The sequence below is a fragment of the Chiloscyllium plagiosum genome, unplaced genomic scaffold, assembly GCF_037043375.1.
Source record: "Chiloscyllium plagiosum isolate Xiang-an unplaced genomic scaffold, Cpla_swu_hap1 HiC_scaffold_3, whole genome shotgun sequence".
Taxonomy (NCBI): Eukaryota; Metazoa; Chordata; class Chondrichthyes; order Orectolobiformes; family Hemiscylliidae; genus Chiloscyllium; species Chiloscyllium plagiosum.
In genome coordinates, this window is record NW_028270141.1 from 47,605,088 (window position 1) to 47,618,074 (window position 12,987).

The 12,987-nt window shown below is 41.8% G+C and overlaps 1 protein-coding gene across 4 annotated transcripts in view; it reads left to right on the forward strand.

Annotated features, from left to right (window-relative positions):
- znf451 (zinc finger protein 451) overlaps window positions 1-12,987 on the forward strand; it is an 84,457-nt gene that overhangs the window by 42,578 nt on the left and 28,892 nt on the right. For all 4 annotated transcript variants that reach the window (XM_087979299.1, XM_043681314.2, XM_043681324.2 and 1 more), the window contains exon 6: window positions 9,161-9,308. In XM_087979299.1, coding sequence (XP_087835425.1) covers window positions 9,161-9,308 — 148 coding nt within the window. The remainder of the gene's footprint in view (window positions 1-9,160; window positions 9,309-12,987) is intronic.

The following is a 12,987-nucleotide window of genomic DNA, read 5'->3' on the forward strand; positions in this document are numbered from 1 at the left end:
AAGACTGAATGACTGGTTCAGTTCTTTTATCTGGTATCAAAAGTGGCCTCTAATTAAATTGACTAAGTTGCAGTTACCTTACAGAGTTGGAGGAGTGGGTCTCCCAGATATCAAAAACTATCAGTTAAGCTTGTTGCTATCTTGCGTGAATGATTGGGCTCGGGTGGACCCTCATTGAAGCATCTCTGGCAAGATGCCCCCTTATTAGCCTGCTGCTTTTAGACAAAATGAGAACGGTTAAGGAATATTGCCATAGCCCAATAGTCATCAATACTGTCCAGGCATGGAGGGCAATGCACCAGGGTGAGGGCAATATTACCAAAACATCATTTTTGACACCCATAGTTGATATGCTGGGCTTTCAGCCAGGGACGATGAACTCTGGGTTTAAACTATGGGCAGTTAGGGGCGTGTCTTGCCTGAGTGATTTATTCGAAGGAGACATATTGATGTCCTTTGACCAGTTGACTTGAAAATATGAATTGCTGGGTAGGGACCTCTTTTGTTTCTTTAAATTAGAAATTTCATACAAAAAGAGAACACACTTCGAACTGATCCTTGTATGTTTGACATGGAAAAGAGGGTGTTCAGTGCTAAGGGTACATTATCTGCTAGGTGCACACAAAGAAAGGCTTTTCAGGATCCTTACTTTTTGTGCAAGAAAGAACATTCTATTAGGGTGGGTGTCAGAAAATCCCCGGGGCTGATGGGCTGGCATAAGCTAGTCATGGAGTACATCCCCTTGGACTGACTTAGGAGTTTGGTGCATCATAAAACTGAGAATTTCAATCAGACATGGTGGCCCGTTTTGGGCTCCCTGGATACAGATTTGTCCGGCGTACTAATAAGTGCCTTTATAGCCATGGCAATTCTATGTAATGAATCTGATATCCAGCGGGGGGGGGGGAAATACAAACATATGAATACGGATAAACTCATGCGCTTGATGATTGAGGACTATTGCTTTGTTTTGCTGAGCTGTGTTATGGTTATTATCATTATTATTGTTGTTAGATTTTCCTTTTTTAGCTTAGTTATTTATGTAATTTTTAACATTCATTTGAATTGTTTGGTTTTGTATTTGTAATATTCAAAAGAAAAAGTTTATTTTTTAATAAAAATATTTTGTTAAAGTCATCTGATGACCCTAAAACCTACTGTCAATTGTTAGAAAAACCTATCTGGTTCACTAATGTCCTTCAGGGAAGGAAACCCGCCATCCTTACCTGGTCTGGCCTACATGTGACTCTATAGCAATAGCAATGTGGTTGACTCTCAACTGCCCTCTGAAATGGCCTAGTATCTGTCGCTAGAAAGTCACAACAAAGAAATAAAACTAAGACGGACCACCTGGCATTGTTCCCGCAAGTGGACTGCAGTGATTCAAGAAGGCAGCTCGTCACCACCTCAAGGGCAAATACGGATAGGCTGTCAGTGCTGGCCAGCCAGCAACACCCAAGTCCCACAAATGAATTTTTTTTAAAAATGCTGGCAAATTGGGCAAGATCAGTTTAGGGTATCTGGTCAGCATGGATGATTGGATCAAAGGGGTCCAGTTCCATGTTGTACATCGCTATGACTCTGAGTTCCAGAGACTCTCAAACCTCAGAACAAATTCCTCCTCAACTCAATCTTCGGCTGAGGAATAGGACCCATTTGCTGTGTCCACTTTTCTTGTTTATCTCTCAAGTTTTTTATTGCTCATATGTGCTGAAATCCAGCCTCAGCGCAAACCCAGAGTGGCAATCTCCTGGCTGGTGTGGCCTCAGCGTGACCTCCAGCTGCGAGATGATTCCAGAGTGGTCTCCCAGTTTCGAGATCCTTCAGATGAAGCCTGGCAGGAGGCAAGGTGCCAGTGTGGATTGGGTTAGAAGAATTCAGAACTTTTCATTTCTTCTTAAAACTTTACTCCTATAATCTATGATGCTTTTCTTTCTTTATTTTGCTATTTTGTTTCCCTGCTAAGAATTTGTCCTTAAGAATTTGAACCTAGGTACCTTTGTACCAAAGAGAGCGCGATATGTGGTATTTGAGTACATGTGACAATAAAGCTAATTCTAAGATTAAATTCTGAATTGGCACCCTTTATTTGGAGAGTATGCCTTCTGATCCTAGACCGTCCCATGGGGGAAACATGCTCTCAGCGTTTATCCTGTTAAGCCTGCTAAGAATCTTGTACAATTCAACAAGATCACATCTCATTCTTCTAAATTCCAGAGAGTAGAGTCCCAAACTGTTTAGCCTTTGCTCAAAAGGCAGTCCCACCATACCGGCGATCATGTCGTGAACCTTCTTTGAACTGCTTTCGGTGAAATGATATTCTTTGACTAAGGGGACACAAACTGCTGACATACTCCAGATGTGGTCTCTCCAGTGCCTTGTACATTTGCAGCAAGACCTCTCCACTCTTACACTCTGACCCCCTGGAAATAAGGGTCAACATTCCATTTGCCTTCCTGTGCGAGCTTCTGTATGTTGTGCACAAGCATCTCCAGTCCCTTTGCAGATTTCTGCTGTTTTTATCCTTTTAAATAATACTTTTTTGTCTCCCTACCAAAATTAACAACTTTGCAATTTCCCACATACTCCACTTGCTGATTTTTTTTTACCTACTCACATATCACAATTTAATTTGTGAACTGTTTGTATCCCTCTTGCAATCTGCCTTTCCACTAATTTTTGTGTTGTCTGGTCCCACAGCTTTGATGAGACAACCAGTGTAAATCATATTATTCAACAGTCTTGCGCATGAATTCTTTGAAAGTGCATCAAGAGCAATGTGATCATTATCCTAAAGGTTGCATTTCATGAATTGTTTGGGGTCAGTGGTGCAAGTGTGTAGATGGATATTATAGAGGCCATTTTAATGGATGCACCTCTCCCACATATTGAGAACAAATTTCCAATCCTGGCAGATCCATTATTTGTTCAACCAATTTCTCCATCACCTGACCCCACAGTGATTTCTTGTACGGTGCCCAGGCGCAACCTTGATTTTTAGGATTCTGACCATCTCTTACCCCAGATGCATGGTTCCTCGGGATGAGTTCTCAAGACAAATTGCTGATAGGTTTTAGGTGGTGAAATAATACCAATTGGATATGAAATGTATCCTCACCCCCATCAGCCCAGAATTTTCCTTCCACTTTAGAAGAAAACAAAAGATTGTAATTTAAAGCTTTTTATTTAAGCAAATGTAAGAACATTGAAAACATTTACTAAACACACTTTTTAGAAATGAAAATCATGCAAAGAACTCAGATGATTTTCTCTCATGCCTGGTGTCTAGTTTTGTTGGCATAGCCAAGATGCTGAACCACTTTAGTGAGTGGTTAAGTGTAATTGTCTAATTAGTAAATTCTACATACGGCTCAAAGTGATTTACAGGAGGAGGAGAAAGGAAAATACGTAAGCTCTCCAAAAAATAAAACGGTGATGAGCTCCCTAAAGGCCTTCCTCACCACAGCTCACAGGCAGCTAGAATCACATTGGGACAGGAGACTGGAACATTGTGTGTGGAAGACATATGCTAGAAATGTTAAAGTGCTTCAGCATTTGTTGTTTCTGGTGTTAATTTATACATATTGTGGTTCAGAATTTGATGCAGACCAAAGTACTGTTAAGACATTCTTGGTATTTTGTTACTTTGAATGGATTTTTGTTTTGGATTTATTTGGAAAGTGAATATATATAATCAACACCTGAGATGTGATTACATTAAGATGAAGAGGTCAATGAGTGAGAGAGAGATTTAGGCTCTTAACCAGTAAGACCTCTACTTTCATACAAAGAGTATGATTGTTTAATTTTTCATGGTTATAGGGCGAGCCCCACAGGAGACAATGACAGTTTTGAGTAATTGAACATAAGCAGATAAACAGGGAACAACAAAATGTATTACAGTCTTTAGTGATCTGGTCCTCTGTGCATCTTTAATTTTTTTTCCTCAAAATGGTTTGCATTTTACAAATATATATTCTCTTATATACTCACACAAATATATACACAACTCACAAAATAACAAATCAATGTAGATTCATTATAAAGCTAAACATTAATTAAAATACATTTAGGGTCAAAAACAAGTGCAATATCATTGGCAATAATAAACAATTCATTATTTCTTGTAATTGCCCATTCTTAAAGAAATATAAATCGGGTTTTAATTCAAAACAGTTAAAATATTGCAAAAGTAAAAAGACTGAAGACAGAAAAGATGTGCAGAACCGTTTGAAGACCTAGCCAAACAATTCAGTTGAAGTATTCATCATTCTGCCAATGATTGGATAAATGATTGGTTTGCTTAGTTATTTTTTTCCTCAAAATGGTTTGCACCTTTACCTAAATATATCCTCTCTCACACTCGCTCTCCTTCTTACACTCAGTTTCATTCACAGTGTCACTCACACACAAACTCTCAGTCTCGCAGACACTGTCTCAATCTCAGTCTGGAATAGAGTGGTGCTGGAAAAGCACAGCAGGTCAGGCTGCATCCAAGGAGCAGGAAAATCAATGTTTCGGGCAAAAGCCCTTCACTCAGTCGCACACAATCTCATTCACAGTCTCATTCTGATTCTCTCACTAACAGGCTCACTGACTTCACACATGCACACTCACATGTGGCCTCACTCACAGACCCCCTCGAATACAGCAATTCAATATAAATTTATTATAAAGTCAGTGTCATAGAGATGTACAGCACGGAAACAGACCCTTTGGTCCAACCCGTCCAAGCCAACCAGATATCCCAACCCAACCTAGTCCCACCTGCCAGCACCCAGCCCATATTCCTCCAAACCCATCCTATTCATATACCCATCCCAATGCCTCTTAAATGTTGCAATTGTACCAGCCTCCCCCACTTCCTCTGGCAGCTCATTCCATACACGTTCCACCCTCTGCGTGAAAAAGTTGCCTCTTAGGGCTCTTTTATATCTTTCCCCTTTCACCCTAAACCTATGCCCTCTAGTTCTGGACTCCACCCCAGGGAAAATACTTTGTCTATTTACCCTATCCATGCCCTTCATAATTTTGTAAACCTCTATAACGTCACCCCTCAGCCTCCAACGCTCCAGGGAAAACAGCGCCAACGTGTTCAGCCTCTCCCTATAGCTAAAATCCTCCAACCCTGGCAACATCCTTGTAAATCTTTTCTGAGCCCTTTCAAGTTTCACAACATCTTTCTGATAGGAAGGAGACCAGAATTGCACACAATATTCCAACAATGGCCTAACCAATGTCCTGTACAGCTGCAACATGACCTCCCAACTCCTGTACTCAATACTCTGACCAATAAAAGAAAGCATACCAAATGCCGCCTTCACTATCCTATCTACCTGCGACTCCACTTTCAAGGAGCTATGAAACTGCAGTCCAAGGTGTCTTTGTTCAGCAACACTCCCTAAGACCTTACCATTAAGTGTATAAGTCCTGCTAAGATTTGCTTTCCCAAAATGCAGCACCTTGCATTTATCTGAATTAAACTCCATCTGCCACTTCTCAGCCCATTGGCCCATCTGGTCCAGAACTTGTTGTAATCTGAGGTAACGCTCTTCGCTGTCCACTACACCTCCAATTTTGGTGTCATCTGCAAACTTACTAACTGTACCTCTTCTGCTTGAATCCAAATCATTTATGTAAATGACAAAAAGTAGGGGACCCAGCACCAATCCTTGTGGCACTCCACTGATCACAGGCCTCCAGTTTGAAAAACAACCCTCCACCACCACCCTCTGTCTTCGACCTTTAAGCCAGTTCTGTATCCAAATGGCTAGTTCTCCCTGTATTCCATGAGATCTAAGCTTGCTAATCAGTCTCCCATGGGGAACCTTGTTGAACGCCTCACTGAAGTCTATATAGATCACATCTACCGCTCTGCCCTCATCAATCCTCTTTGTTACTTCCTCAAAAAACTCAATCAAGTTGGTGAGACACGATTTCCCACGCCATGTTGACTATGCCGAATCAGTCCTTGCCTTTCCAAATACATGTACATCCTAACCCTCAGGATTCCCTCCAACAATTTGCCCACCACCGAGGTCAGGCTCACTGGTCTATAGTTCCCTGGCTTGTCCTTACCGCTCTTCTTAAACAGTGGCACCACATTTGTCAACCTCCAGTCTTCCGGCTCCTCACCTGTGACTATCGATGATACAAATATCTCAGCAAGAGGCCCAGCAATCACTTCTCTAGCTTCCCACAGAGTTCTTGGGTACACCTGATCAGGTCCTGGGGATTTATTCACTTTTACCTGTTTTAAGACATCCAGCACTTCCTCCTCTGTAATATGGACATTTTGCAAGATGTCACCATCTATTTCCCTACAGACTTTATCTTCCATATCCTTTTCCACAGTAAATACTGATGCAAAATAGTCATTTAGTATCTCCCCAATTTTCTGCGGCTCCACACAAAGGCTGCCTTACTGATCTTTGAGGGGCCCTATCCTCTGCCTAGTTACCCTTTTGTCTTTAATGTATTTGTAAAACCCCTTTGGATTCTCGTTAATTCTATTTGCCAAAGCTAATTCATGTCCCCTTTTTGCCCTCCTGATTTCCCTCTCAAGTATACTCCTACTTCCTTTATACTCTTCTAAGGATTCACTCGATCTGTCCTGTCTATATGTTTCCTTCTTTTTCTTAACCAAACCCTCAATTTCTTTCGTCATCCAGCATTCCCTATACCGACCAGCCTTTCCTTTCACCCTAACAGTAATATATTTTCTCTGGATTCCCGTTATTAGTTGAACTTCAATTTTAAAAAAAGTTAAGATCAAAAATCAGTGCAACATCACTGGCAATAATAAATATTTCTATTATTTCTTATAGTTGCCCTTTATTCAACGCATGTCAATGAGTTTATATCCAGATGAGTTTTAGCCACTGAAAAAATACACATTTTGAAGGCAAGAATGATGTGTTGAAGAATTTAAAGGGCCAAGCCAAACGCTTTAGTTGAAGTATTCATTATCTGGCCAATGATTGCATAAATGGCTGGTTTGCTTGTTTTTTTTTCCCATAAGGCTTGCACTTTCCAAACACTTATTTGTGCTCTCGCTCTCGCTCTCGCTCTCGCTCTCTCTCACACACACACTCACACAAACACTCCCCACTATAATTCAATATAAAGTTCAACATTAATTCAAAAGCAAATCCAATCAAAAACTAGTACATCATCACTGGCAATGATAAATAAGTTTATTATTTCTTGTAGTTGCCCTTTGAAGCATGTCAGTGGGCCTATATCCAGATGAGTTTAAACCACTGGAAAAATAAACATATTGAAGGCAGCAATAGTGTGCTGAAGAGTTTAAAGGCCTAGTTAAGTATTCATCAGCCCATCGACCCTCCCACCTCTGTAACTAACCTACCTAACCAGCACAATATGGTCAATTTAGCATAGCCAATCCACCTAACATACACACCTTTGGACTGTGGGAGGAAACCCACACAGACACAGGGAGAATGCAGATCCCACACAGCGAGTGACCTGAGACTGGAATTCAACCCAGGTTTCTGAAGAACCCAGGCAAATTCAATTGCAATTGGTCAACAAGATAGATACATAACAGATGTTTTTTTTTGCTTCCAAACGATTAAAACATGTTTTTGATATTCATGGAAGGCTGGTGGCAGGGTTCAATTCTCCAGCCTCCCATCAAAAATAGCTAGATGTGCAAGATATTTCAAAAACAGAGATGAGCACTGCACTCAAAAGTCCAAAGTCAATACTATCCAAGTTGTCTAACATCATGTTACTGTTATCCTAACTGTCCAATAATTTAAAATAGAATACTGTCAAGGTCATTTATTCGTATATTGCAGAGTTTTCAAGACTGAGCGACGGTTTTCGGCCCACTATAGTCGCATGAAACGTTATGCTCCTTTTAGCTTCAACTGGCATAGAAGTGGGGACCTTCTTTGGCAAATCTGGGTATTTCCATCTTATATGGTCTGTATTTGTACCGGTCTCTCAGAATGAAGTGGTAATTCACGCTCTTGTTCATTGGGGTACAATGCCCCGTTATCAGAGCAAGAAGTGCAGGAAGCTGTGAGGCAGCTTCAGAGTGGAAAGGCGCCCGGATACAAGTTTGTATCAGCACAGAAAAGGCACAGGAAAAGCACGTTATTATTCACATGAATTTCATAATACGGATTGTACACAGGTCCAACGGCTTCCTGAATATAGAAATATCAATGGCTGCAGGGAACAAAACTAATTTATGGGCGGCACGGTGACGCAGTGGTTAGCACTGCTGCCTCACAGCGCCAGGGACCCAAGTTTGATTCCAGCCTCGTGTGACTGTCTGTGTAGAGTTTGCACATTCTCTCCACGTCTGCATGAGTTTCCTCTGGGTGCACCGGTTACTTCCCACAATCCAAAGATGTGCAGATCAGGTGAATTGACCATGCTAAATCACCCATAGTTTTCAGGGATGTGTGGGTTAAATGCATTAGTCAGGGGTAAATGCAGAGTAATAGGGCAGAGGAATGAGTCTGGGTGGGTTACTCTTCGGAGAGCCGGTGTGAACTTGTGCCAAATGGCCTGTTTCCACACTGTAGGGATTCTATGATTCAATTGTAACCAGTTTTAGTTAGAGAATCAAAGAACCCCTACAGTGTGAAAGCAGTCCATTTGGCGATCAATCCACACCAACCCACCAAAAAGCATCCCACCATCCCTAACCTATTCCTGTAACTCTACATTTACCATAGACAATCCACCTAACCTGAACATCTTTAGACTATGGGAGGAAACCGAAGCACCTGGTGGAAACACACATAGACACGAGAGGAATGCGTAAACTCCGCACAGTCAACCAAGGCTGCTGCTAAACAAAATAAAATCCTTTGTAGCTGATTCTATATTTGGATTCATCCTTCTGACAGTAACGCGAACCGTAATTATTTGGTATGCAGGTGCAATTTATTCTTCCATGCAAAATTATGCTCCAAGGAAGAGAAAAATCTTGATAAAATGGTACTTGGTGAATTCACAAATTAATTTTATCCTGCCTCTTCTGTCCAAATTAATTAGATATACATCATCGTTGGCTGTAGATGTCTAATTTGCCATATTTTATTCTCTTCTGGCCCTAATCCCTGACCCCCTCTTCCAATTACGAATCCTCTACATCCTTCCCAATGTATTTATCAAATAGGGCCAAAGCCTGGGGTTGTCAGTTTTGGTCGTAGAGGAGATAGAAGACACACAAATACACCAGTGACTCCTGATCCCATTGACTGCCCAATAATGAATTGCAACAGGAAGTTTGACAACGGGCATCTGCTGTTAGGGCACTTGAAAAGGTAGGCATTTTCTTTTATCAGTGAAAGTAATACATTTTGTAAGACTGTTTTAGAAACCAAAACTGCAGATTTGTCAATAAGCCATTGAATAAATAAGGAAAGTTTAATACTTTGCCTACTTAATTTTTCTGTATTTTTTTCCTAAAGGAACTGAATAGTTGTAGTGGTTGCTGCATTGTAACTAGTTGGTTCAGTGACACCTCCTCCCATGTTCCTACAAAGGGAGCACAAGGAACATTTAATGGATAACATGGGGTTCTGTTTTGGCTCCTGGTTGGGAATATGGATGCATGTTTGGTGAGAAATGAACCTGAGGATCAGTACTAGTGCTTATTGTGATTATGTATTGTGTTTTGATAAGAGAAACCTGGGGCTTTTCCAGAGCCCATATGCAGCGACCTATTCTGTCACTATTGCTGAGTAAAAATGTGCAACAGCAGGTGGTAACTTCATTGCAACTTTGGTCTAAACATGAGCACAAGCTGAACTCTAGGGTTGAGTTGAGAGTAACTGTCCTTGTCAGTCTTCGACCGAGTGTAGAATCAGAATAAATGGGATGCAGAGGAAAGCTCTCTGTTAGTTGAAGTCACATCAAGCACAAAGAAAATTGATTGTAGTTGTTCAAAGTCCATCATCTCAACCTCAATACGTCACTGCAGAAGTTTCTCACAGTAGATTTTTTTTTATTAACCTGTTCAAAAATGTCATTACAAACTCCTGAGGAAGGTGGGACTTGAATCTGGGCCTTCAGGTTCAGGAGGGTACTACACTGCACCACAAAAGTAGTGTTCCAGACCCAACCATCTTCAGCTGCTTCATTGATGACCTTCCCACCTCCATGAGGTCAGAAGTAGGGATGGTTGCTGATGATTGCATAATTTTCAGCCCCATTCATAACAATTCAGATATTTAAGCAAGCTGTTTTCTTAAGCATCAAGACCTAAAGAACATCTCTGCTTGGAATGGTATATGGCACGTAATACTCTGGTCACACAAGTGCTGTGAAATGACTGTCTCCAACAAGAGAGAATCTATCATCCCTTGATGTTGAATGGCATTACAGTTCCCCCACTATCAACCTTCTGAGGGTTATCATTGATCATAAACTGGACTGGAGCAGCCATATCAATATTGGGGCTACAACATCTGATTAGAGGTTGAGCATTTTGTCCTGGGTTACTCATCACTTGATTCCCTAAAGCCTGTCTATCATTTAAAAGACACAAGTCAAGCGTGTATTGGAATGCTGTCCATTTGAATATAGGTGCAGATTCAAGAACACTGAAATAACTTGAGATTATCCAAGCCAAAACAGTCCACTTGATTTGGCACTCCATTCACTGCCTTCAGTGTTGACCCCCGTCCACCTCTATCCCTTTCAGCTTCCATCTCCTTCACACTGACACATGGTGGCAGCAGTGTATACCACTGCAGCAACTCACCAAGGATTCTTCTAAAACCTTTTCCAAGCCATGACCTCTACCACATAGAAGGAAAGGGCAGCAATTGCATGAGAACACTACCACTTGCAAGCTCCCTCGAGTTTCACTCCATTACTTGCAACAGTATCACCATTCCTTCAATGATGCTGGGTCAAAATCATGGAATTCTCCTTAAAGCTCTAGGAGAAAGTGAGGCCTGCAAATGCTGGGGATCATAGTCAAAAAGTGTGGTGCTGAAAAAGCATAACCGACCAGGCAACATTCAAAGAGATGAGAATTGACATTTCAGGCATAAGTCCTTCATCAGGAATGAGGCTGGTTTTCTGATGAGCTTATGCCCAAAATGTCAATTCTCCTGCTCCTCAGATGCTGCCTAACTGGCTGTGCTTTTCTAGCACCTCACTTTGACTCTGATTTCCAGCATCTACAGTCCTCACTTTCTCCTTAAAGCACTCTGCATGTTCCTTCAATGGTTCAGATAGGCAACATAGAACAGTACAGCACAGAACAGGCCCTTCAGCCCACGATGTTGTGCCGACCATTGATCCTCATCGATGCACCCTCAAATTTCTGTGACCATAAGCATGTCCAGCAGTCTCTTAAATGTCCCCAATGACCTTGCTTCCACAACTGCTGCTGGCAACACATTCCATGCTCTCACAACTCTGTGTGTAAAGAACCCGCCTCTGACATCCCCTCTATACTTTCCTCCAACCAGCTTAAAACTATGACCCCTCGTGTTAGCCATTTCTGCCCTGGGAAATAGTCTCTGGCTATCGACTCTATCTATGCCTCTCATTATCTTGTATACCTCAATTAGGTCCCCTCTCCTCCTCCTCCTTTTCTCCAGTGAAAAAAGTCCGAACTCAGTCAACCTCTCTTTATAAGATAAGCCCTCCAGTCCAGGTAGCATCCTGGTAAACCTCCTCTGAACCCTCTCCAAAGCATCCATATCTTTCCTATAATAGGGCGACCAGAACTGGACGCAGTATTCCAAGTGCGGTCTAACCAAAGTTTTATAGAGCTGCAACAAGATCTCACGACTCTTAAACTCAATCCCCCTGTTAATGAAAGCCAAAACGCCATATGCTTTCTTAACAACCCTGTCCACCTGGGTGGCCATTTTAAGGGATCTATGTACCTGCACACCAAGATCCCTCTGTTCCTCCACACTGCCAAGAATCCTATCCTTAATCCTGTACTCAGCTTTCAAACTCGACCTTCCAAAATGCATCACCTAGGATTTATCCAGGTTGAACTCCATCTGCCACCTCTCAGCCCATCTCTGCATCCTGTCAATGTCCCGCTGCAGCCTACAACAGCCCTCTATACTGTCAACGACACCTCCAACCTTTGTGTCATCTGCAAACTTGCTGACCCATCCTTCCATCCCCTCATCCAAGTCATTAATAAAAATTACAAACAGTAGAGGCCCAAGGACAGAGCCCTGTGGAACACCACTCACCACTGACTTCCAGGCAGAATATTTTCCTTCTACTACCACTCACTGTCTTCTGTTGGCCAGTCAATTCTGTATCCAGACAGCTATGTTCCCCTGAATCCCATTCCTCCTGACCTTCTGAATGAGCCTACCATGGGGAACCTTATCAAATGCCTTGCTGAAGTCCATATACACCACACCAGCATTTCACTACCTTTTTGAGGGTTTATTAGAAATGGAAGATAAATGCTGATCTAACAAGCGTTATCTATATGCCATGACTTATATTTTCAAAAAAACAATTGCTGGAAATATTGTGCGAAATGACAAAGAAGACTTGGCCCTAATTGTGTCACCAGCAAAATAGGTGTTTTACAAAGCCTTAAATCCCTCCTACATTGGTTAAATAGGGTAGTCCTCTATGGCACAGTATAAAGAGTCCATTTGAGTGCTGCACTTAGTACATTCCAGTACCTGACAAATCTATGATTGTGTGGATTCTGCACTGTATAAAAGTCCATGTTGGAGTGGTGTGGATGGACTGTTGCCACTGCTGTAAAAGGCTAACATTAAATGTGATCATCGCGGAGTGAGGAAGATTCTTGATCTGCAAGGGAGTCAAGAGATAGGAGTCAGGCAGGAAAGTGGAGTTAGGTCTGTGTTATTGAATGATGGAGCAGGCTCCTGGAGCCACATGGCTGCTTTGTGAGAAGTGGGGATTCCACGTTTAGCCAGAGAGCATAGATATTCTCGCAAGAGACCTTTACATTTTTATTTTTCATGTGATGGGCACAAG